The sequence below is a fragment of the Capricornis sumatraensis genome, chromosome 16 (assembly GCF_032405125.1).
Source record: "Capricornis sumatraensis isolate serow.1 chromosome 16, serow.2, whole genome shotgun sequence".
Lineage (NCBI taxonomy): Eukaryota > Metazoa > Chordata > Mammalia > Artiodactyla > Bovidae > Capricornis > Capricornis sumatraensis.
This window is the reverse complement of record NC_091084.1, coordinates 43,274,164-43,299,417: the sequence shown is the minus strand read 5'-3', so window position 1 is coordinate 43,299,417 and position 25,254 is coordinate 43,274,164. Positions and strand designations below refer to the sequence as shown.

General features: G+C 47.7%; 1 protein-coding gene across 2 annotated transcripts in view; it reads right to left on the bottom strand.

Moving 5' to 3' along the window:
- The window catches only part of GALNT18 (polypeptide N-acetylgalactosaminyltransferase 18), a 354,973-nt gene that overhangs the window by 43,824 nt on the left and 285,895 nt on the right, over window positions 1-25,254 (bottom strand). The window contains exons 7-9 of one of the 2 annotated variants that reach the window (XM_068988668.1): window positions 22,567-22,752; window positions 12,800-12,937; window positions 7,318-7,413 (exon numbers count right to left, since the gene is read on the bottom strand). In XM_068988668.1, coding sequence (XP_068844769.1) covers window positions 7,318-7,413; window positions 12,800-12,937; window positions 22,567-22,752 — 420 coding nt within the window. The remainder of the gene's footprint in view (window positions 1-7,317; window positions 7,414-12,799; window positions 12,938-22,566; window positions 22,753-25,254) is intronic. The other variant, XM_068988669.1, reaches the window with a different exon arrangement.

Below are 25,254 nucleotides of genomic sequence, written 5' to 3'. Positions count from 1 at the left end.
GAAGCTCTTCAGTTCTTCTTCGCTTTCTGCCATAAGAGTGGTGTCATCTGCATATCTGAGGTTATTGGTTTTTCTCCTGGCAATCTTGATTCCAGCTTGTGCTTCTTCCAGTTCAGCATTTTCATGATGTACTCTGCATATAAGTTAAATAAGCAGGGTGACAATATAGAGCCTTGACATAATCCTTTCCCAATTTGGAACCAGTCTGTTGTTCCATGTCCAGTTCTAACTGTTGCTTGTTGACCTGCATACAGATTTCTCTGGAGGTAGTTAAGGTGGTATGGTATTCCCACATCTTGAAGAATTTCCCACAGTTTGTTGTGATCCACACAGTCAAAGACTTTGGCATAGTCAATAAAGCAGAAGTAGATGCTTTTCTGGCACTCTCTTGCTTTTTCGATGATTCAATGGATGTTGGCAATTTGATATCTGATTGGGCTTCCTTTGTGGCTCAGAGGATAAAGCATCTGCCCGCAATGAGGGAGATTTGGGTTCGATCCCTGGGTTGGGAAGATCCCCTGGAGAAGGAAATGGCAACCCACTCCAGTATTCTTTCCTAGAGAATCCCATGGATGGAGGAGCCTGGTAGGCTATAGCCCACGGGGTTGCAAGGAGTCAGACACGACTGAGTGACTTCACTTTCTTTCCTCTGCCTTTTCTAAATCCAGCTTGAACATTTGGAAGTTCACAGTTTACGTACTGTTAAAGCTTGGCTTGAAGAATTTTGAGCATTACTTTGCTAGTGAGTGAGATGAGTGCAATTGTGCGGTAGTTTGAGCATTCTTTGGCTTTGCCTTTCTTTGTGATTGGAATGAAAACTGACCTTTTCCAGTCCTGTGGCCACTGCTGAGTTTTTTCCAAATTTGCTGGCATATTGAGTGCAGCACTTTCACAGCATCATCTGTCAGGATTTGAAAGAGCTCAACTGGAATTCCATCACCTCCACTAGCTTTGTTCGTAGTGATGCCTCCTAAGGCCCACTTGACTTCACATTCCAGGATGTCTGGCTCTAGGTGAGTGATCACACCACTGTGGTTATCTGGGTCATGAAGATCTTTTTTGTACAGTTCTTCTGTGTATTCTTGCCACCTCTTCTTAATATCTTCTGCTTCTGTTAGGTCCATACAAGTTTCTGTCCTTTATTGTGCTCATCTTTGCATGAAATGTTCCCTTGGTGTCTCTAATTTTCTTGAAGAGATCTCTAGTCTTTCCCATTCTGTTGTTTTCCTCTATTTCTTTGCATTGATCACTGCAGAAGGCTTTCTTATCTCTCCTTGCTATTCTTTGAAACTCTGCATTCAGATGGGTATATCTTTCCTTTATCTCCTTTGCTTTCACTTCTCTTCTTTTCTCAGCTATTTGTAAGGCCTCCTCAGACAACCATTTTGCCTTTTTGCATTTCTTTTTCTTGGGGATGGTATTGATCACTGCCTCTTTTACAGTGTCTTGAACCTCCATCCATAGTTCTTCGGGCACTCTGTCTATCAGATAGAATCCCTTGAATCTAATTTGTCATTTCCACTGTGTAATGGTAAGGGATTTGATGTAGGTAATACCTGAATGGTCTAGTAGTTTTCCCTACTTTCTTCAATTTAAGTCTGAATTTGGCAATAAGGAGTTCATGATCTGAGCCACAGTCAGCTCCCGATCTTGTTTTTGCTGACTGTACAGAACTTCTCCATCTTTGGCCGCAAAGAATATAATCAATCTGATCTCAGTATTGACCATCTGGTGATGTCCATGTGTAGAGTCTTCTCTTGCGTTGTTGGAAAAGGGTGTTTGCTATGACCAGGGCCTGCACCACGGATGCAGTCCACCCTAATGGATGGATGAACACCTGCCAAGGATACACAGCCCATCTCCAGGATGACCCAGTTCTCCCCAGCTCTCCCAACTCGTTGGGAAGGCCAGACTCAACAAATTCCTGCCACAGCAGAGTCCCCACACCCCCCTGTTCTTGGAAATGTGTGTGATTTGAGGCTAGCCTTAAGCTTCCTTACTTCTGGGTATTGACGGCTATGTACCTCAAGCCTGGTAGGAGAGGGCAGCTGGGCCCCAGTGTTCATGTACAGACCAGTTACAGGAAGGTACTGTGGGGGATTGGGGGGGGACCCAAGATTTTAAGGCCTGCTGCAGCTCCACAACAAAAAGCTGATTTACAAAGCATCAAGGCAAGGCAACTCCAAGTATTCCTGGCAAGCACAGCACAAGCTCACAACATCCTAGGCAACTGGATTTCAGAACAAAAGAATTCAAGGTAAGCAGATTGGCAGAGCTGGCAGAGCTGGGCCTGGAGATGGCCAGTCCAACTTCCTCACTGGCAGATAAGAACACAGACCCAAGCAAAACTAATCAATCGTGCTAGAGATGAAAATTGTCATTACCTGGGCTTCCCTGGTGTTTCAGATGGTAAAGAATCCGTCCACAATGTGGGAGACTTGGGTTCAATCCCTGGGTCGGGAAGATCCCCTGGAGAAGGAAATAGCAACCCACTCCAGTATTCTTGCCTGGAGAATTCCATGGACAGAGAAGCCTGGAGGGGTACAGTCCATGGGTTCACAAAGATCTGGACACGACTGAGCGACTAACACATAGCCTTGGATGGAGGTAATGACCAAGAGGCAGAATGAGGAAGCCCACTGGGATGACGGGTTTGATGTAGGTGGTGCCAGTACAACGTCTACGAATGTGGAAACTCACTGAACTGTATTCTTAAGATGTGTATGCTGCTGCTGCTGCACAGTCGCTTCAGTCGTGTCCGACTCTGTGCGACCCCATAGACGGCGGCCCACCAGGCTCCCCCGTCCCTGGGATTCTCCAGGCAAGAACACTGGAGTGGGTTGCCATTTCCTTCTCCAATTAAGATGTGTATACCTTAGTGTAAAAGCATACCTCAGTAAAAGAATGAAACAAAATAAGGCCCAGAGAGGGTTAAGGTGATTGCAAATGTGTGCCAAGACCAAGCTCAGGCTTCCTGATGCCCCATTCACTGCCCTCACTGCTACCCCACTGCATTTTTGCTACTATAGCAAAATGCTCTCATAGCCTATGGGTCAGCTTTGACCAAGGTTGGAGCCCACAGCACATGACATCTGAGGTCAAGGAAAGTCAGTCCAGTGTGAGCTGGAGTTAGAAACTGGAGGGTATTTATACTGAGCAAGGCTCAATGATCAGTGGTACTAATAATGTCATCATAGCAATAGTAATAGCTAAACATTTATTGAGCCCTTTCTATATGCTAGGCATTATTTTAAATGTATTAAATCCTTACAACATTGTTCTTTATGGTATACACCATTATTAATCCATATTTTACAGGTGAAAGAAATAGGCCCACATTTAAAAACCTGTCCAAAGGTTCACAACTGGAAAGTTTCAAAGCTGCCGTTTGGACTCAGGCAATCTGGCTCCAGAATCCATGCTCCTCACAGCATAGACTGCCCCGTCCTGAAGCACCTGCAGCTGGCAGGCTTGGCTTGAACAGGCGCCCACCATCCCACAGAGGAGACGTCTGACATGTGGCCAGAGATGCAGATGAGCACCGACACCACAGGTTTCCACCGAGATTCGTTAAAAGTGAGTGCACCTATTGCGTCTTGGATCATACGTGTTACAACGCAGAGAGGGAATTTACACCGAGATGGAACTACTATGACCTGGGCCATCTTGGCCCACACTCAGGAACAACTGAAACTCAGGTGCCTGACTGCATGAACAAGCAGAGAAATGCAAATTAAAACTACAACGTGATAGCCGTATACAACCACCACAATGTCTAGAAGTTTAGGAAGACAGATAATATGGAATACCGCCAAGGATGGGGAAGAACTACAACTCTCACGTATGGCTGGTGGGGTAAAAATTAATACAACTACTTAGGAAAACCATTGGGCAGTGTATTAGATGGCTCTGGCTGCCATAACAAAATGCCACAGACTGGGTGGCTTAAAGGAAGATGGAACTACCTATGACCTTGTTTATATTTTCGCACAGTTTTGGAGTCGGGAAGTCTAAGATCAAGGTGGTGGCCTGCTCAGTTTCTGGTGAGAGTTTCTGGTGCAAATGGCCACCTTCTTGCTGTGCCCTTACATGGCAGAGAGTGACGGAGCGCTCGGGTGGTTCTCCTTATAAGGACACGATCCCCATAAAATCAGCGTTGCACTTTATGACCTTATTTAAACTGATTACTTCTTTACTCCGCACACAGACAGGCTCAGCACTTCAACACGTGAATTTTGGAGTGACACAGTTTCAGTCTATAGCATTCTGCTCTTGGCCCCCCAAATTAATTTCCTTCTTTCACGCAATGTACATTCCCTTCATCCCAACAGCCTTGAAAGTCTTAGCTCATTCCAGCATTGACTCTACAGTCAAGATATCATCTAAATCAAATATGTGGGAGACTCAAGGTATGATTCATTCTGAGGCAGAGTTTCTCTCCAGCTAAGAACCTGTGAAATCAGACAAGTTATGCACTTTCAAAATATGATGGTGAGACAGGCATAGGATAGGTGATCACATTCCAAAAGGGAGAAACTGGAAGGAAGAAAGGGGTGATGGGTCGCAAGCAAGCCCAAAACCCAGAAAGGCAAAATTCCACTGGATCTTAAGGCTCAGGAAAAATCACCTTTGTCTGGATACTCTGCCCTCCAGGCCCACTGGGGTGGGAGCATCACCCCTAACTGCTCTGTGGGGCAGCCTGCCCCTTTGGCTCTCTGGAGCGGCCCTGTCCAAGCTGCTTACTGCCTTGGTCCCACCCCACTGGCTTGGGGCAGGGTCATCCTGGCCCACTGAAACCAGAGTGGCAGGCCCATCCTTTGAGTGAACAGCCTTACCCTGGGGGCAGTGGTAGGAGTAAAGACTTGTGCCCTGATGATCTCTAAATCACCTTCAGTATGCTTTGTCCCTTTTCTTGTGGAACAGTACATGTTAACAACTGAATAGCTTTATGGTCCCATCTTACAGAATCCAAGATGTGCAATAGTGTTCTTTATCTTTCCCGGATTTACCTTTACTTCAAACTGGCAGCGTCCCTGCTGGTATAATCCCCTCTCTATTGATGCCTTCTGCTGTGAGATGGTTGGTTAAGTCCAAGAGCCCCACCCTTTATCTCTTAATCAAATGATTGTTCAGTAGCACTTTTGGTGAAGTGAAGTCGCTCAGTCGTGTCCGACTCTTTGCGACCCCGTGGACTGTAACCTACCAGGCTCCTCCGTCCATGGGATTTTCCAGGCAAGAGTACTGGAGTGGGTTGCCATTTCCTTCTCCAGGGGATCTTCCCGACCCAGGGATTGAACCCGGGTCTCCCGCCTTGCAGGCAAACGTTTTAACCTCTGAGCCACCAGTATTCTCTCCAAATCAACCTTTCTCATTTTTTGTAATGTGGATAGGCTGAGAATTTCCCAGACCTTCACATTAAGGTTAAACGAGGTCATAAGGGCAGAGCTCTGATGCAATAGGATTAGTGTCCTTTTAATAAGAGACTCCAGAGAGCTTGCTCATTCTTTCCCCGTTGCCACACAAGGACACAGTGAGAGGTGTCTATCTGCAAACTCCAAGAGAGACCAACGCAGCTGGCACTTTGATCTTGGACTTTCAGCCTCAGAACTGTGAGCAAATGCATTCCTATTGTTTAGGCTATCTGGTTTCTGGCATTTTGTTACAGCAGCCCTTGGAAACTAATACAGGCAGGGTCTGCTAAAAGTGATCATACGTCAACCCTATGACTCAGTGATTCGACTTCTAGGTTTAAATCCAGAAGAAATGAGTACATATGCACACCAAAAGACACGGACGAGAATGTCCATAGCAGGAGTATTTGTAATATTCCCAACCTGGCAGTAGCCCAACTGTCCATCAGCAGTAGAATACACAGTAAACACGGCATGTTCATAAAACGGAATATGACATGGCAGGAAAACAATGAACAGATTACAACTATATGTATACAGAAATAATGATGAACGAAAGATTCAAAAATGAGAAAGCATACACCCTATGATACTATTTACACAAGGCTCAAAGCAATACTGTGTTTTTTTGTTTTTTTTTTTTTGACCTGGGTGCTGTTCCACAGGTGTGTTTGCTCTGAAAGTTCATTACTCTGTACACTTATAATTTGTCTATTTTCTGCATATATGTTACATACCAACAAAAAGCTTGCATAAAAGTAGTCACTCATTAAAAATGTTACACCATGCTAATAATGGAGAATGAGTTGATATACTGTGTGGTGTGACGATAATGTGATCTGCTGACTGTGACTGACCGATCAGTGATGTCACAGCAGCTCGGCCCACAAAAAGGACCAGGTGGTAGAGATCACCGTGGGCAATTTCTGGAAAGTCCTGGGATGGTACATTAGCGACACATCACGGTATCCTCCAGTGGTATAACCTTCAGGTATCCTCCAGTGGTATAACCTTCAGTTTAGGCAGGTAACAGCTCTTTAAAACACTTAACTTCAACTGCACAAACACATGTATCTTCTATACTAAAGTATCTTTTAAAAATCATTTTATACTTCTGGAGGTAAGATAAGCAAACTCTGAAAATGCCAAGTCATAATCAGTCAGTCTATGCTGTCCTTGGCCATTGATTGTCCATTGTACTTTGTTGAATAAATCATTTTTCTTGCCAGTGTCTCAACGTCCTCTTTGGATATCTGAAGCCTAGACTATGAATGGAGAATTTTAGGGGGATAACTTACTTTTCTGGTAGCTTCCCTTCATTCTCTGCTAGAAGGTCAGAAGACCTAGAAAGGATCTCATGGCTATAAATTTTGGTCCCAGCTATGATGGACCAAAGGGCAGAACCTGAGGCACTCTGAAGAGATTCTGAGATGGCAGGGAGTCTAGGGGAAACTTAGGGCTCCCTCCAGCCAGGGAAAGGCATGGCTGCCAGAGCCAAGACTGTAATCTGTGACAGTCTCCCCAACGGAGGCAGGTGTCTCTCTGCAGAGATGTATCACCTTCCTTGTGCCCACCCCAGGGGATCCTGGTATCCGAGCCCCTGCTCCTTTAGACTCCTTCCAGGCATTTAAGTATGACTCTCTTTTCTTCTCATGAGGATACTTTCTAATGAAAACCCCCTAAGGTCCATGGGCCCACCCCAGGGGATCCTGGCATCCCAGCCCCTGCTCCTTTAGACTCCTTCCAGGCATTTAAGTATGACTCTCTTTTCTTCTCATGAGGATAATTTCTAATGAAAAGCCCCCAAGGTCCATGGGCCCAGAGTAGCCATGAGAGAGTTTAGCTTCTCTTTTCCCACCAGACACACACATGTACACACCCGGCACGGGGATCTCAGAACACTCACCTGGGGTGTCATCCCGTGGCAGATGTACACAATAGGAACATTTTCTGTCTCTGGACCCTGATCAAGACACAAATCAGTCTTCAGGGAGTTCTGCAACTGAACACCAGAGGAGAGGGAGTCACACAAAAGAAACAGAGAAATAAAAGCGTTAAATCAGGAGAAACAAGCATTCCACTGAGACAGGCTCTGCTTCTGTAGTCAACTCTGCTTTCAGTCAACCCTGAATACTATAGAAATCAACAAGTACCAACAAATACCAAGAAACCAACAGTGTTGGCCTTGCATTAAAGGTGCTGAAGCCAGAGCAGTCTCCTCTGAAGGACAAGAACTTGGATGCTGTTAAACAGGATTTTGGGAGCTGAGAGGGTCTAGGTAAAAATATGGCACATACACACACACACACACACACACACACACACACACAGATGGCACTACATTTCCCATCCTCTCCTTTTGCACAAGGGTGGCATAATGGCCAACAGAAGTCCCTGGATAGAAGACTTTGTTCTTGAGGGTTGAGGGACGAGAGGAACATGTCAGCTGTTTGGGGGGCCTGGGATGTCCCCTGGGATCAGGCCTTCTCTGTCTCCTCCAGATCCAGCAGTGGCTGGCCAGGCCCCAGTGGGGACCCGGCTCATGAAGTTTCCCTAGACTGGAAGGTCTGGTGGGTGAATAAGAGAGACGCGGACCAGAGGGGGAATAGGAGAGGAGAGAGGTGTCTCTTATCCTCACCTACAAACACATGCCAATCAACAGTACAAAAGTCCTATGAAGCAATATCTTAGCACAGGAAGGAAAGCTGATATTCAATGTCCCCTTCTGGCTTAAGCCCACTCTCAGCCCTTGGAAAGGGCAGCTTGTGGTTCACGTGGCCCTGCTTACATGCCACAGCTGAGGAGACCAGGGCAGGCACCAACTCTTAGTTTAGAATGAATTGACAATTCTCTTTCTTTCCTCCTCTCTCCCCATCCTTCTCTTTCTGGAATGTGACCATCTCATCATCCTCTTATTCTGCCCTAGGAATCCTGATGAGAGACCAAACACCATGCTCAGTGGGTGCTGGCCACTCAGATTGTGGGACCATTTAGATCGGGTGTGGGGATCTGTTGGGCTTGTGCAAACAGAGAAATCCAGCTGTGATGAAGGGGGGATGAAGCAGGAGGCAGACGGATTTAGAGACAAGAGATGATCCTGCCCCCGCTGTGGTTTTCGTGGCTTCCCAGCGCGAGTGCCTGGGTCCAGCTGTACTTCAGTTCCTGGGCCTGTAAGAGAGCTTATGGTATCTTTACCCACCTAAACTGAAGCTAGCTTACACAGCTCTTCTTAGTGATCAAAGCACTTCATTTACAACTGGAGGCTGGAGATGGGGGTCCAGGGGAGACCACGGCAATGGGCCACAGGTGAGTCATCTATCCGGGGAGGGCCAGAGGCAGACAGAGGCTAAGTTTTTGTAGTCTTCATGGTAGGAGTGCAGTGAATTAACAAGTGTGAAGCACAACAGATAACTGGAGGCCCACACTTGATCTGTGAACATCCTGTTCTTGACAGGGGACAAAGAACAGAGTCAAATTCTCTTCTTTTCAGCTCCCTTTCCCTTACGGGGTGATAGCAGCTCAATCTCAAACTTGGAGTTTAGAGGTTCCGGAGAAACATGAACATGTATCAGCTCCCTAGGCAGGGCCCCAGAAGCATCCATGCAGCATGAAATCCTCTATCATAAACCAACTACCTGACTGGCCTGCGTGGGAGGAGTACATGAAAATACACCCTGGACTCCTCCCACGGCCCACGGAGGGCTGTCTGTCACATCTGAAGCCGTGATCCATTAGTGAGACCTGCATAAAGTTCCAGAAAGCCCTGGTATCAGACATGGCTCTCCTGTGGGCCCCCAAAGCTGGCCTCTGAATGAGGGTGGGTGGTGACTTTTGATAAAGTCCTCTTTGATTCTGTGTCGTCCATCCCCCATTAAGCAGCTTGTCTGATGAGGAAGTTGGGAGAGACAGGCTGAGATGAAATCTTGGCTCCAGCTGTTTAGTCTTGGGCAAAGCAACAGTACTCCTTGTCTGTTTCCTTCTCTCTCTTAAATACGGATAATTATAGTGCCAAACTCATACGTTTGTGGATTAACTGAAATAATCTCTGCAAGTGCTTAGTACAGGGCCTGACAAACAGCAAAAGTGCAATAACTATTAGGTGCTATTATTACTGCTATAACTATCCTGAAAGCCAGTCAGGGAAGTTAGCATTTATGACTGCATCTATGTCCCAGTTTCCAGGTGAAGGGCTTTCCATGCATTATCCCACCTAATCCTCAAAATTACTCAGCCAGATTGGTAATGTTAACTCTCTTAAGGGTGCAGGAAGTTATGTTGTAGCAAGAAGCTCTGCCTCACCTCTCGGTCTGTAACGCTGTTCCCACTGCATGGGCCCTCTGCTTTGGCCTTCTCTTTCCCCCGACTAAGCCCTCCTCCTCCCGTGGTTCTCAGCCTCTCCGTCACTCTGGAAGCCTTTCCTGACTTGCATCTGGGTGTGAGGCCACCATACCTCCATTTCTCTGAGCGCAGCACTTACACGCTGTGTTCTCGTCACTTCTCTACTTGCCTGGCTCCTCTATCAGTCACCAGACTACGTCGAAGGCTTTCTCACTGCCTGTGACACAGGACAGCCCTGGCGCATATTAGACAGTAAGCCCTTATGGGATGAATGAATGAAGAAAATGAGTAATGAATGAATGGCCTCAGAGTTGGAAAAATGGCAGAGCTGGAGTCTGTCTCCAAAGCCCAAGCTCTTTCCATCATCAAATGGTGACAATCGTGAGACTGTGAAACATGTCCCAGGAAGTGATATGACTCTAACCTTTAAGGTTTTACAAACTGCCAGGGCTACACAGTGATTGAGTAGCAAAGCTAACTTTCAGAAACAGGCATGTCTGTTTCTGGATGCCACTCCATCTCTCCTGTCAGCACCAGAGCTGGGATTACTCGAAGCCATGCTGTCTCCCAGGCCCGAAGCTCAGAATCCTGGGGGAGGCCCATGCCCACACTGCAAGGCCCATGATCCTTCTGCCTGCCGGAGGCATTAAGGAGACCTTTTATTAGATTAACGGTCTGGGTTATTCAGACTTGACAGCGGCCTGAGAGTTCCAGGGGGTTATTTGACCTGAGCAATGAAGTTTAGGCATGAGTTGGAAGGGAAAAAAAAAAAAACCTTCACCGAGAAGACATCTGGTCTCTCCACTTCAGAGTAAAAGTAATCACCAGGAAGAAAGATTCAGCTCCACAAATTGTCTTGCTCTTGCACTGCATCCTGCCTCAACCATCACCAGCTTACTGCCCTTATTGAGTTCATTACGCTTCTGGACAAGCAAGTGTCTCTGCTCATGTAAGAGCGCAGCCCGTGGAGGAGGCAGGAGAGAGGGGCTCCAGCTGAGCCCTGAACAGTAGCCAGCGAATGCACACGTGCAGGGTCACAGACGTCCGCCAGTCCCAGGAATGGCTGACACAGCGCAGCCCTCTGGAGTGGCGGGAGGATGGGTTTTCAGCAGGACAGAGTGAAAACAGCCCCCACTGTGGACTCAGCCAGATCCAGATCGCAACGCGGATATGCCACTTACTATTTGACCAGCCAAAGGTTTCTGGGAGTGATCTGGGTGAGGGGTCTACATGGTGAACGTGCTATCTGTGCTCCTACGATGAGACTCTTGCTTACACGACCAGAATATCTTGGGCCCAGACCCAGGACTGCAATGGCTGCGTGCAGGCACCTCCACTGTTATGCCTCTCTGGCTGAGTTTGGCAAATACTTTTAGCTACAGCTGATAGCTTGGTGAGACCGTGAATCCAGAAGCTTGCCTTGGCTCTCAGGGGCCTGGGCCAACAGCTTCTCCGGAGCCACAGTAGCATGTCTGTCCTATTTTGGTCCAAGTGTAACCAGGCAGCACACATAATGTGCTGTGGATAGATATCAGCTGTGTCCTCAGGACGGTTCTGGGGAGCTGGATGGGGCAGATGGGCACCTCACAGTCCAGTGTGCTTCCACGGTGAAGGCAGGATCTGGGGGCTCAGGTAACCGCTGAGCAGCGCCAGCTGAGGAGTTTCCTGACATTTGAATTATACCAGCCTGAGAAGCGGGGAGGCGAGAGGCTACTGAGCAGTTCTCTCAGGACATGTCAGCCACAGCACGGGGACTCTCATGGGAAGGCACAACCCCCTCTGATAGTCAGGCCTCTGGGGACAACAGAGGCCCTGCAGGGGGGTAGAAAGGGGCAGTTCCTGGTACCCTGGCGCTATCTCCTTTAGAATCCTAGGATGTGAGCATTGGCAAGCCCAAGGGAACACTGAAGCCGGCCCTTCAGCAGAATCCTTCCTCTCCAGGCTGAGGCTGTGCCCATTAAGTTCCTGCTGAGGCAGGCCTTGAACTCAGTTCTGGCCACAGGCCATCAGAGGAAGAATTCTTCCGTCAAGTTTTCATCCTGGAATATCTAAAAGGTCTGAGGGGACACTCCAAAGGGAGGAATGGGAGTGATATCAGAAGCTGATGTTCTAGAGTCAGTTTCACTCAGGTTGACGACCTGTGTGAACATGGGCAGTCACTGCGCTTCTTTCTTTCCCCATCTGTAACACACCAGGGGCAGGGAGTGAGCCTAGTAACCCCAGGGGATAGTTACGAGGGTAATTTTGAGGGCTTAACTGTCACAGAGAATCTTCATGTGTTCACTCAGCAAAAACCAGGACAGATATCCAAAAATCAATCAGGTATTTAAAATACCTTAAGAGTTGTAATGTCCTGGGGATATTGGAAGCATGGGGAGAGTTTATCATCTTCAAAGTATTTTAACCTCAGACACAAACTACATTTCTATATCGGAGACTCTCTTCTACCCTTGAGGAGAGCATTATTTTACCCCACTTAACATATGAAGAAACTGAGAACCACAGACATTAAGACACTTGCTCAGGAAGTGGCTGGGTCAAGCTTGGAACCAGGTCCATGTGGACCCAAACCCTCTGCTCTGCCTCTCTGTCTTGCTGCCTCTGCTGGGGGAACCGCCAATCAATAAGCAGTACTAAAACATCACTCAAAATCCAATGAACTCTGGAAGGATATGTTTCCCAGATCTGCTTTCTAGGAGGCTCTGCATGAGTGGAAGGCATTGCACCTTGGGTGAGGGAGGCATGCAGGCTGGTCGGTAGAATCTCAGGCACCCATACTTGGGAAACAGTTGGGGTTGTCTTGCGATCTTAACCTAACTGCATGTTTTTGCTTTATTAAGTGGCATATTCATGTTTGGGGCCAGCGCTGAATTGCTTAGGATTGTAAGGAGAGACTAAGCACCCCTCTCAAGGGAATGGAGAGGTGTGGGCTATGAACGTATAGGCTGCTTCACATGAAGCTCCAGAAACCAGCCTCTTGTCCCCAGGTCTATCACAGGTCCCACTTGGGCGGATGTGTCTGGATGAAACCCCAAGGGTGGGCTCCTTACCACCCCGTAGGCAATGATGTCCGAGTACATCCTCATTTCTGGGTACACGCTGACCAGGTACCACCGGAAGGTCTTGCACTGCAGCTGTTTTCTCAGAGCCTTCCTTGCAGTGATGTCCCCGATATCAATTCCTGAGTCCTGTGCGAGATGCAAACACAGAGATGCAGCCACCACCGTGGTACAGCTTTTCCCTGAACCTCCCTAACCACAGTTCTGGAGACTACCTGTTGAAGGCATTACCTGGGAACTTAACTCAGGCGTTTCCCCATGTGTGCCTTGGCCCCATAACCATCCTGTTTGGTCTGCAAAACAGGAGATCAGCACTGATGGGGACTGTTGTCAAAGGCCATTGAAAATAAAGGGACTAAATCCTTAAAAAATACTAAAGAAAAAAAGCTGTAGTCTTTGTGTAAGTAAAAGAAATGGAAGAATATAGTCTGAGTAAGGCTATCACTTTGCTGACAAATGTCTATATATTCAAAGCTATGGTTTTTCCAGTAGTCACGTATGGATCTAAGAGCTGGACCATAAAGAAGGCTGAGTGCCAAAGAATTGAAGCTTTCAAACTGTGATGCTGGAGGAGACTCTTAAGAGTCCCTTGGACAGCAAGATCAGGCCAGTCAATCCTAAAGGAAATCAGTCCTGAATATTCAGTGGAAGGACTGATGCTGAAGCTCCAATACTTTGGCCACCTGATGTGAAGAGCTGACTCACTGGAAAAGATTCTGAGGCTGGGGAATATTGAGGGCAGGAGAGAAGGGGGCGATAGGGGAAGAGATGGTTGGATAGCATCACTGACTTAATGGACATGAGTTTGAGCAAACTTCGGGAGAGAGTAAAGGAGAGGGAAGCCTGGCGTGCTGCAGCCCATGGGGTTGCAAAGAGCTGGACGTGACCGAGCAACTGAACCAACCACATGGTTACCTCTATCTCAAGAGATAAGATGAGAGATCCTGAACTGTGTGGGGGAGAGAGAGAGGTAAGGAAAAGAGTTGAAGGTGGAATACTGCTAATTCTAATGCTATTCCTAGTGATCAGGGCAGCTAAGGCTTACATAACACAATGGGCCAGGCTTTGTTCCATATGAGACAGACACAGATATTTTTATATTTTACTTATATTTAATTTTTAGGATTCCATGGCAGCTCAGCTGGTAAAGAATCTGCCTGCAATGCAGGAGACCTCAGTTCGATCCCTGGGTTGGGAAGATCCCCTGGAGAAGGGAATGGCTACACACTCCAGTATTCTGGTCAGGAGAATTCCATGGACTGTATAGCTCATGGGGTTGCAAGAGTCAGACACGACTGAGCAACTTTCATTTTCACTTTATATTAAATTTACATATATGGTCCTATTTAAACTCATGAGGGAGCACAATATAACCCTCATTTTGGAGATGTGGGAGGTTCAGTGACCTCCTGGGTGACTTGCCTAAATCCCACAGCTAGTAAGTGATGGAGTTGAACCCAATCAGCCTGGGTCTGCTTTAAAATTTACAGGGGCATTTGCAAGAGCCTGACCTTCTGCCTGCTTAGACCAAGTCCTTGCAGAAGAAGCAGAGTCCCTCTCTCTAAGCCTGGTTGGGGTGCTTAGCATAGACAGTACTGCGTCCCTCATTTCCCAGGCGTAACAAAGACGTGGCCCTGAGCCACTGTGGTGCAGCAGGCAAGGAGCAGTCACAGAGACATGGGTGTGTCCTTGAGTGTGAGAGAAAGAGAACCCCCCACATTTCTTGTGGTCCCAGGAAGCCCTGGGACCTGTACCGCAGCTGCTGAATAGGGCACAAAATCAGCTGAGAAAGAGCTGATGCCACAGCAGAAGATGGAGAGGGGTCCCACCAGCTGGGGATCAGATAGAGACTGGTGACATCTCAGAGGATGACACCATGGAGCCAGCAACCAGACAGGGCAAGTGTCGTCTCATGTGATAGCAGCCCAGAAGGGAGACAGGAGGATGGGGCAGCACAGGTCTCTCCCTCTGACACTGCGGTCCATGGGCTGCCAGTGTGACCCCATCTGGTTCTACCATCAATTCTGGGATCAAGTTAGTGGGGTTGGGAAAATAATGAAATTGACAGTTTAACTCTGAAATATCTGGGGAAAACCACAAAGACAGTTGCTGCATGTATCTGGACATGATCAGATCACATTCTTGATATCAGACAATGGGGGCTTGAGTCAAAACAAAAATAAATATAGAAGAAATACATTTATTTTTGTCTACTGAAGTTCAGGTCATATAAAAATTTGAACTTGCTACAGCCTGAAGGTTTAAGTTCTGGAATCCCAGGGCGCAATTTCAGTGAGGTTATGCCCTTTTAGCATTTCCTGATAACCTCTTCTATGATCGGTCTGCTCCCTAGCTCCTGCCCAGAGCCTTCCCAGCAACTTCCACTTGTTATTTCTCTGCTGGACCCCTGTTCCCTGACGATCAGGAAACGTGTCCTGCTGATCTCTGTGCCCCTAGTCTAGCACTGCACCTGAACTCTACTGATGAGACCAAGTTGAAAAAATATGTATGAAACAATGAACACAGCAACTGACGAGAAATGTATCCTGCTCAATCCTCTGTTAAGTATTAACTTAAAGACATCTCTTAAGTACTAACTCTTTAAATTTCTCTGCGCTTTACCCTTACATCACAAAGCTATGTGCCTGGACCCAGGCCATCCCACTTAATGCTATCTGTGATGACAAATGAACACTGTCTCAGCTTTTACAGAAAGCCACTAGAAGAATCTGTCTCAGGAAGACCTCTGCGTTTTCCTAAAAAATCTAGGTTCCCATGGGAAAACTTCCTTTCTACATTCAGGATCAAGGGAGAGTTTGTCTCTCTGAAGTGAAGTGAAGTAGCTCAGTCGTGTCCAACTCTTTGTGACCCCTGTCGACTGTAGCCTACCAGGCTCCTCCCTCCATGGAATTTTCCAGGCAAGAGTACTGGAGTGGGTTGCCATTTCCTTCTCCAGGGATCTTCCCGACCCAGGCATCGAACCCGGCTGCCTTGCAGGCAGACGCTTTACCGTCTGAGCCACCAGGGAAGCCGTTTGTCTCTCTACTTATAACCTAATCAAAAGTGGGAGAGAGTACATCAGGAGTGCACTCTACTTTAACTTCTAGGAGACTCAAGAGACAGAGTTTCGCTCGGCTTCCACGTCTGGATATTATGTCCCTTTCCCCTTCCTGTTTATTAATTGACTTTTGCCTTCCCATTTTAATGGTTCAGCACATCTGTACTGTGTCGTTCGCTGTAAATTGCATCAAACTCTATTTCGGAGCAGGAGGCAGAAACTGAGAAATGAGCAAACTTCCTCAGAGAAGGTCACCTTGACCCTTATTATTAGAAAACAATACATGTATCTTCCCTTTTTGCCAAATAATTAGAGGGTTGAACAGTGTCCACCCAGAACCTCTGAATGTGACCTTATTTGGGAAAAGGGTCTTTGTGGATATACTTAATTAGAGATGTTGAGATGATTCTGGATTTAGGGTGATCCTAAATCTGTATGACAGAAAGGAGAGGAAACATGGAGATAGAAGCATAGAATGAAAAGACACATCTGCAAGCCAAGGAACCCCGAGAGCCCCCCGCAAGCTGGAAAAGGCCAGGAGGGACCCTCCCCCAGGGCCTTTGGAGGCAGCATGGCCCTGGCAGTCCCTTGACTGTGGGCTTCTGACCTCCAAAACTACCAGAGAACACATTTCTGTTGTTTTAAGTCACCCAGTTTGTGGTAATTTGTTTTGGCAGTCCTGGGACACTAATATACTTAACTACAAAAAAAGCTATCCAGTATTCCTGCCTCTGTGTGCAGCCACACACAAAATTCCTTGTAGCCAAACCTCAAGAATGGTCGTCGCCTAACAACCATGGTGAGTCATCCTTGGTACTCAGCCTGTCTTCAGGCAAGAGGAAGCAAGAGTTTCCGAACCCTGCGTAAGGAAACAGTGATGCTTTGCTGCAGACTGACTTTCTGTTTGCTGATAAGCAAACTGACTTTCAATTAAAGTAGAGGAAGCTTGAGCGGAAGGCTCCTCTGATCTTCCGAAAGCTTGGGACTGCACGTGGTGAGGGAGTGGGTGAGAGAGCTGGCTCTCTTCAGTGCACGGCCAGGGAAGAACTCCGCATAGAGGGCAGCAAGGGAGGACGACTGCCCAACAAGGGCATTCTGAGGCTTGGGTGAGAATCGCTTCTCTAACGCTTTCTATTGGCCAAGCACCGATCAAAGTCTTTCCACATGTTAACTTATTTAATTCTCCAAGCAGCCAACTAGGCAGGGTTGAAGGGTTCCAGCTCTGCACTTGTAGACAGAAGCTTAAGGAAACTGGGAGCAGATGTGCCTGGGACTGAGCAGAAGGTACTGCGACGCTGCTACTTCAAGGACAGCTGGGGAAAGTCCTGGGGAAAACACAGAGGGATGCAGAACCCATAATTCCTTCCTTTCGTTTCTTTTTCAACTTCATCTTTACTGAGTGCCTAGACTGTGTCAGGCACTGTCCGAAGCATCATGAACACAAACAGGAAGAAGTCACATTCTGTCTGAGAGGAGAATTTGAAAGATCCAGACAAGTAAACAGACTCTGCACAGAGTGTGAAGCATGGAAGGAAGCAGAGAGTGTTGAGGGGCAACAGAAAAGGGGCCCTTAGTCCATCCCATGGTGTGGGACGGCCAGGATGATGCGGAAGGGGAGGACAGCAGTCAAAGAAGGCTTCCTGGAGTAGGTGATGCTATGGGTGAGCTGGGAAAGATGAGCAGGTAAACCAGTGTTACCCAAATCTGGCTTCCCCAAAATAGCACCTAGACAGCTTTTCATAGGTTCTGGTACCACTACACACCTCCTCATCAAAATCTCTGAGGATGAGACACAGAATCTACATTTTTAAAAGGTTCCCAAGTGACTCTGATGCAATTGGTCAGTAGATCTGTTTTGGGGAGTCATTGATCAAAGGAGAATGGGATCACACACGGGGCCAGCAGATTCATTTGTTAGTAAATGTTAGTGAGGCTTTATTGAGCCCTGACCACGCACCTCACCTTGGGCTAGACCTGGTGACACAAATAGGAATATCACAATCGGTCCTCAGGGAGCCCACGGTCTAGAGCAGTGATTCTCAGCCCCGGATGAACATTAAAATCCCCAAAGAGCCTTCAAAAAAAAAAAAAAAAATCCCTAGTTCCCTTCCAAACCAATTAAATCATAATCTCTGGGGTGGAGCCCGAATGATTTTAAAGTTCAGCCAGATTTAAGAGCCATTGATCTAATGAGAGAGAGATTTTTCAGACAACGGAACATTCTCTTGCAGGGTAATGACGCAGTGACAGAGACACGCAGGGGAAAGGGCATTCTTCCCAGATGGGACCGCCTTCTAGAGAAGACGTCAGCAGAGCCGAGTCTAAAAAGATGGAGGAGAAGTGGTAAGGGTGGAGGCTGGGGAAGAAGTTTTGAGAGGAACCGCAAGCAGAGAGGACAAAATGGGCCACCATGGAGAGATAAGGGCAGCACTCAGGGAAGTGCCCCTAGTCCATGCCATCTGCAGAGCCTCCAAACTCAGGGTGGCGGGCGGCGGCACTGGGGAGGTGGCTGGAGGATAAAGTGTAGACCCACGTCCAGTGCTGCTCTCTATGCCTGGTCCTGTGCACATGGAAAGTCATTTAAAGATTTCAAGTAGGACAGTGGCATGGTCATCATGAGTTTAAAAAGATGACTTTGGGTAGTGGGAAGGATAGATTTAAGGGGTAAGACTTGAGTCAGGGAAACCAGCCAGAGGCTCTTGCAGAGGAAGAAGCAAGGCCTGAACTCAGAAGCGAGAGGAATGGAAAGGTGGGCTCGATGATGGACTGGGAATGGAGGATGATTAAAGAATGACGCTCAGGAATACGCTCACAAGTCTAGGCAGATGGGGGGCATCATGTATTTAGATAGAGGATAAGAACAGAAGCACATTTGGGGAGAAAGATACACTCGGTTTTGGTCAGATTCAGACTGAAGTGCCTGTGGGAACACCCAGGGGAAGATGTGCAGGTAAAGTCTGAAGCTAAAGGCAGGAGTCGGGCTAAGGTCCTCTCTATGTAGGCAGTGCAGAACCCAAGAGTCAGTGGGATTGTCCTGCAGAGGTCTATCACAAGAGCAGGTGGCCAAGGATGGATCCCTGGGGAGCCCTTAAACATCCCCTGGAAGCAAGAGTTGCCTACAAGGAGTTAGGAGTAGTCAGCGAGATGAAGACGGTCTAGGGCGTGGAATCATGGAGCCGAGGGAGTGACGAGTTTCAAGGAAAAGGTGGGATCCTGTAAGTTGAAGACCTTAAAATATTCATTAAATTAAGCAGGTAGGAGGCCCATGATGACTCTGTCAAAAGCAGCTTCAGTATTGATATGTGACTTCAGAAGTGAATGGGAGGTGCAGAGTGGCTCTTTCCACAAGCCTGATAGAGGCAGAAGAGGGAGTTTGGACATAGAAGCGAATAGGGGCTCAAGAGGAAACACACTGACCTCTTCCTTCTCCTAAAGGCTTTATCCTGGACATTTCCACCTCTCACCTGTCCTTCTTGTCTTACCACCCCCCAGCTCCCACCCACTTGACTTGGTCTGAACTCCTCTAGGAGTCACTAGCAGACACTGAGTTTCATCATTTTCCAATTACTTTTACTCAAAGTACACTCAATTCTCTACCACTCTTCGGATTTGCTGTCTATTTCAACATCTGTCAGCTGCAGTGGCGGGGGGTGTGGTGGAGAGGGCTACAAAGTTTGCGGCTTTACGATGCAGAGAGAAGGGGGACAAGGGTATGGACAGGACCCCAGTCCTTTACAGAACCCGGGGAATCACACTGCTTTGCTGGTGAGCTCCTGGGGAATTTCCAAGTGTGCTCAACATTTTGCTATCAGAGGACTCCCACAGAGGGGCTCGGCATTCTGCCCAGAGTGCTGTGATCCAACGCCCACAGCCACAGATGGGTCCAGAACGCACCACCGTTTCCCTAGAAACACTCCCACTGTCAGAGCTGTGTTCAGGGCTGGTTCATCAAGGTTGGGCTCCCACTGGTACTGCTGGGGTTCCTCATTCTTTCTCCCGACTGCTGAGGTCTGGTTGATTGTACAAAGGTGCAGCCAACCCAAGACCCACCCCCCCACCCCCGCATGGTGGTGGTCCTTAGGGAACTGCTTGAAAGATCCCACCCAGCCTACTTTCTCAATCCCTCAGCCTGAGTAAAATAGTAGCTTGGTGGAGATATCAGGAAATAAGGCCTTCACATGGAAACTTTGAGCAAAGATCAACCATTTTGCTGTCAGGAGGAGAGAGCAGAGGCTTTCCAAAGGACTCTCGAGGAGAAGCCATGGCCTTGGAGCAAAGCAGGAGGTCATGCAGTCAACAGCTCCATGTCACATAAAACGCAACCTAAGCAATGACCTTCAGGCAGACTGGCTGGCGAGCAGGTGGGGATCCCGTGGCTGGCATCTGTTAGGTTCACCTAACCTAGTTGTCCAAGGTCATTTCCATATGACACACAGCAAGGCTGAACAAAGCTACCAGAGATACACTGCTTTCTGTCTTGCACTTAAAAAATATATATTTTTTAATTGAAGGATAATCGGTTTACAGAATTTTGTTGTTTTCTGTCAAACTTGAACATGAATCAGCCATAGGTATACATATGTCCCCTCCCTCTTGAACCTCCCTCCCATCTCCCCCCCCATCATACCCCTCTAGGTTGATACAGAGCCCCTGTTTGAGTTCCCTGAGACATACAGCAAACTCCCACTGGCTATCTATTTTACATATGGTAATGTAAGTTTTGCAGCCATGAAATTAAAAGATGCTTACTCCTTGGAAGGAAAGTTATGACCAACCTAGATAGCATATTAAAAAGCAGAGACATTACTTTGCCAACAAAGGTCCATCTAGTCAAGGCTATGGTTTTTCCAGTGGTCATGTAGGGACGTAAGAGTTGGACTGTGAAGAAAGATTAGCACTGAAGAATTCATGCTTTTGAACTGTGGTGTTGGAGAAGACTCTTGAGAGTCCCTTGGACTGCAAGGAGATCCAACCAGTCCATTCTAAAGGAGATCAGTCCTGGGTGTTCACTGGAAGGACTGATGCTGAAGCTGAAACTCCAATACTTTGGTCACCTAATGGGAAGAGTTGACTCATTGGAAAAGACCCTGATGCTGGGAGGAATTGGGGGCAGGAGGAGAAGGGGACGACCGAGGATAAGATGGCTGGATGGCATCACTGACTTGATGGACGTGAGTCTGAATGAACTCTGGGAGTTGGTGATGGACAGGGAGGCCTGGTGTGCTGTGATTCATGGGGTCGCAAAGAGTCAGACACGACTGAGCAACTGAACTGAACTGAAGTAAGTTTCCATGTTACTCTTTCTATACATTTCACCCTCTCCTCTCCTCTCCTCCCCCCATGTCCATAAGTCTGTTCTCTATGTTTCTTTCTCCATTGCTGCCCTGAAAATAAACTCTTCAGTACCATCTTTCTAGATTCCATATATATATGTTAGTATACAATATTTATCTTTCTCTGACTTACTTCACTCTGTATAATAGGCTCTAGGTTCATCCACCTCATTAGAACAGACTCAAATATATTCCTTTTTATGGCTGAGTAATATTCCATTGTTTATATGTCCGACAATTTATTTATCCACTCATCTGTCGAAGGACATCTAGGTTGCTTCCTGTTCTGTGCTAAGTCACTTTAGTAGTGACTGACTCTTTGCGACCCCATGGAGTGTAGCCCTCCAGACTTCTCTGTCCATGGGATTTTCCAGGCAAGAATACTGGAGTGGGTTGCCATTTCCTCCTCCAGGGGATCTTCCTGACCAGGGACCCATGTCTCTTTGTATCTCCTGCACTGGCAGGTGGGTTCTTTACCACTAGCACCACCTGGGAAGTCCCACATATTCTAGCTACTGTAAATAGTCTCTTGCACTTCTTAAATATGGGTGACTACAGGGCTAGGGGGCTTCCCAGGTGGCTCAGTGGTAAAGCATCTGACTGCCAATGAGGAGACATGGGTTTGATCCCTGGGTCAGGAAGATACCCTGGAGAAGGAAATGGTAACTTACTCTGGTATTCTTGCCTGGGAAATCCCATGAACAGAGAAGCCTGGTGGTCTACAGTCCAAGGAGTCACAGAGAGTTGGACACAGCTTAGTGTTTAAACAATAAGAGGGCTAGCGGACAGTAGCAGACAATGATGAGGTTCTCTGAAGGTAACAAGCAGCCTAAAAAATGCCTAGAACAGGTCCCTTCTCCTCCTGAGGGTCCTTGCGGGAGTGCCCCACCCATGTGGTTCAAGAAATCCCAAAGGTATAAGGACAGTGCTTATTGGTTTGGTCAAAGGTTTGACAGAGAAGCTCGCATTCAATCTACAGGGATATTAAGGTGCATTTGGTGAATTTTGGTAATTTCTGGGATATTTGTAATCTGGGACCATGAAATATCTATTGTCAGAGAAGCTGAGGACCTGGGAGCATGTTGGAACCTTGGAGCCACCTGGTTCAACTTTCTCACATAGAAGGGAGACATTGTGGTCTGGAGGGAAAGGAGCCCACTTTCAAGGAGGAGGTGACCAGAGATGGGGTGGGTAAGGCACCCCATGGCACCCCACGGTCAGACCCCTTTCTGCTTTATGCAGTATCTTAGGGCTGAGAATTCAGGCAGCATGGCAGATAAGACTCTGGCTGTCTCCTGGGAAGAAGCGTTTAGTTGTACATTTGCTTTGCTTGTTTGCTCCCCATCAACCCTGCAGTGGCTTCCTACCTCTTGGGGTATGTTCCATGCCATGTACACATGGCTTTTAAATTCATCCATCCAGACTTCAGCCACCCTGAGGGCATTCCTGCGGACGTGGGCGGTGAGGTCCTCGGTGTAGGGCTTGTGGGCTCGCTCGATGTGGGCAATCCGCGAGCAGGGCAGGACCTCCACGCTCCCGCCACACTGCCATACCTGCGGAAGACATGGAGCCACTCATCAGTGCCCAGACTTGACTCTGAGCCTTGAACCCAGGCCACGGGTGACAACGAACAGGAGCTTGGACACACCTAGCTCGCCTCACCTTCCTCTCCTACTTGCAAAGGGAGCGAGCCGTACCTTAATTCCACTCCCAGAACAGGAAGGCTATTGAGTCATTCATTTGTGTCTTCTTTCCGTTTGCTGTGGTTACCAGCAAAGAGTTAATGCACACTTCCTCTCCAGTCTTTCCACCTTCCTTCCCCCAAGGAAGACACTGGACATTTTGTGACCAGTGATCTGAGTTCTCCTCGCCCCAAGTTACAAAATCCTTGGTGATGGTCTCTGCAGCAGTGCTTGACATGGAGGGACCAGCAGAACCTCCAGGAGAGACGTCACATTACAAAGGACCATGTGGGCCTGGACGAGGCTGAGCAGTCTCCACAGGGAGAGCCAGCGCCCTGCTCCTGCTCCATCTTTCCTGAGCCCTGAGTTCTGATGGAACCCGAGGAAGGGGGAGGTTCAAAGATAGGAATGATATGAAGCTTCTCCATGATTTTGGTGAGTAGGAGCTTCAACTGGATGCAATTCAGTTTTGAAAAATAAAGAAAACTGAGCTTGCAACCTGAGTGTTGAGGGACAGTGTCTTGGAGCCCTTGCCACAATCATCGCAGCCACTCTGAATGTCTAGCGTTCTGGAACATGCATGTCCTTTTGTGCCTTTAGGCCTTTACTCACCCTATTTGCAATTTTGGGATGCCCGCCCTACTCTTCTCCAGCTGAAAAAAATCATCATCTCTCAAGATCTTGGCCACACTGTTGTGGGGTCTTTGCTCAGTTCTTGGGGCACAGCCGATGGCTCCCTCCTCTGGCCCTCAAAGCTCTTGACACCACAACTTACCTGCTACTCTGTTCCTAGAGGGCAGAGTAACTCATTCATTTCTCTTCTCTAGCACTGAACACACAGCCTGGTACATGTAGGTGTTTGGTAAGTACTTTTTGAATAAATATTTAAATGATTGGTGTATATAACCAGACAATCAATCAATAAATGATTCATGCTTAATAAAGTGGGATGGACTTGAAATACCTGATCATAACTGATGAGTAAGACTTCAGAGAAAAGCAATCAAGATCTCCTGGTGGACAGCAGTGGCCGTTTGTCAGGTATTGTCAGCTGAGCAATTTGGCAGATGATATTCGCGCCTATAACATGCACCCATCAACACCCATAGGGCTTCGTCTAAGGCTAGGTCAGTTTCAGGCTTAGCTTAATTTCCCCCTGTGTTGGTTAGGAAGAGACTGCCTTCTCTTCCACCAGGCTTTTTCACACCAATTGGTCCCTGTAAGTTGCTAGAGTTGGAAAGCAAGGGACTGACTTACCACTTTCTGAGCTTCTCTTGCATTTAGTATACCATTTAGGGCCAATGGGCTTCCCTTGTGGCTCAGCTGGTAAAGAATCCGCTTGCAATGACCTGGACTTGATTCCTGGGTTGGGAAGATCCCCTGGAGAATTCCATGGACCGTATAGTCCATAGTGTTGCAAAGAATCCGACGTGACTGGGCAACTTTCACTTTCACTTTAGGGCCAATGGAAAGGAAACAAACATCCCCACTGAGCATCTGCTATGTGCCAGCACTGAACTGTGTATCATGGCGGTTATGAGCAAAGGGTTTGAACTCAGACTGCTGCTGCTGCTAAGTCGCTTCAGTCGTGTCCGACTCTGTGCGACCCCATAGACGGCAGCCCACCAGGCTCCCCCGTCCCTGGGATTCTCCAGGCAAGAACACTGGAGTGGGGTGCCATTGCCTTCTCCACTAACTCAGACTGCTTGGATTCAAATCTGGGCTCTGTTTCATACTAGCTGTGTGACTGTGAGTTATTCACTTGATCTCAGTGTGTCTCAGTTTCCTCATCTCCAATGGGGATCCTACTATTCCCATCTCAAGAGGCTGCTGAGAAGATTAAAGTGCTAATATGCAAAGTGCTTAGAAAGATGCCTAGCACATAATTAGCACTTGATCGGCCTCAGCTGCTATTGATGATGTACAGCAGAATCTTCAGAATAAGATACTGTGAGGTAGCGGTTATAGTGCATGTGTGTGTGCTAGGTCCCCGGAGAAGGCAATGGCACCCCACTCCAGTACTCTTGCCTGGAAGATCCCATGGACGGGGGAGCCTGGTAGGCTGCAGTCCATGGGGTCGCAGAGTCAGACATGAATGAGCGACTTCGCTTTCACTTTTCACTTTCATGCACTGGAGAAGGAAATGGCAACCCACTCCAGTGTTCTTGCCTGGAGAATCCCAGGGACGGGGGGGCCTGGTGGGCTGCCGCCTATAGGGTCACACAGAGTCGGACACGACTGAAGCGACTTAGCAGCAGCAGCAGCAGCAGCATGCTAGGTCGATTCAGTCGTGTCAGACTCTGCCTGCCTGGCTCCTCTGTCCATGGGATTCTCCAGGCAAGAATACTGGAGTGGGTTGTCTAGGGGATCTTC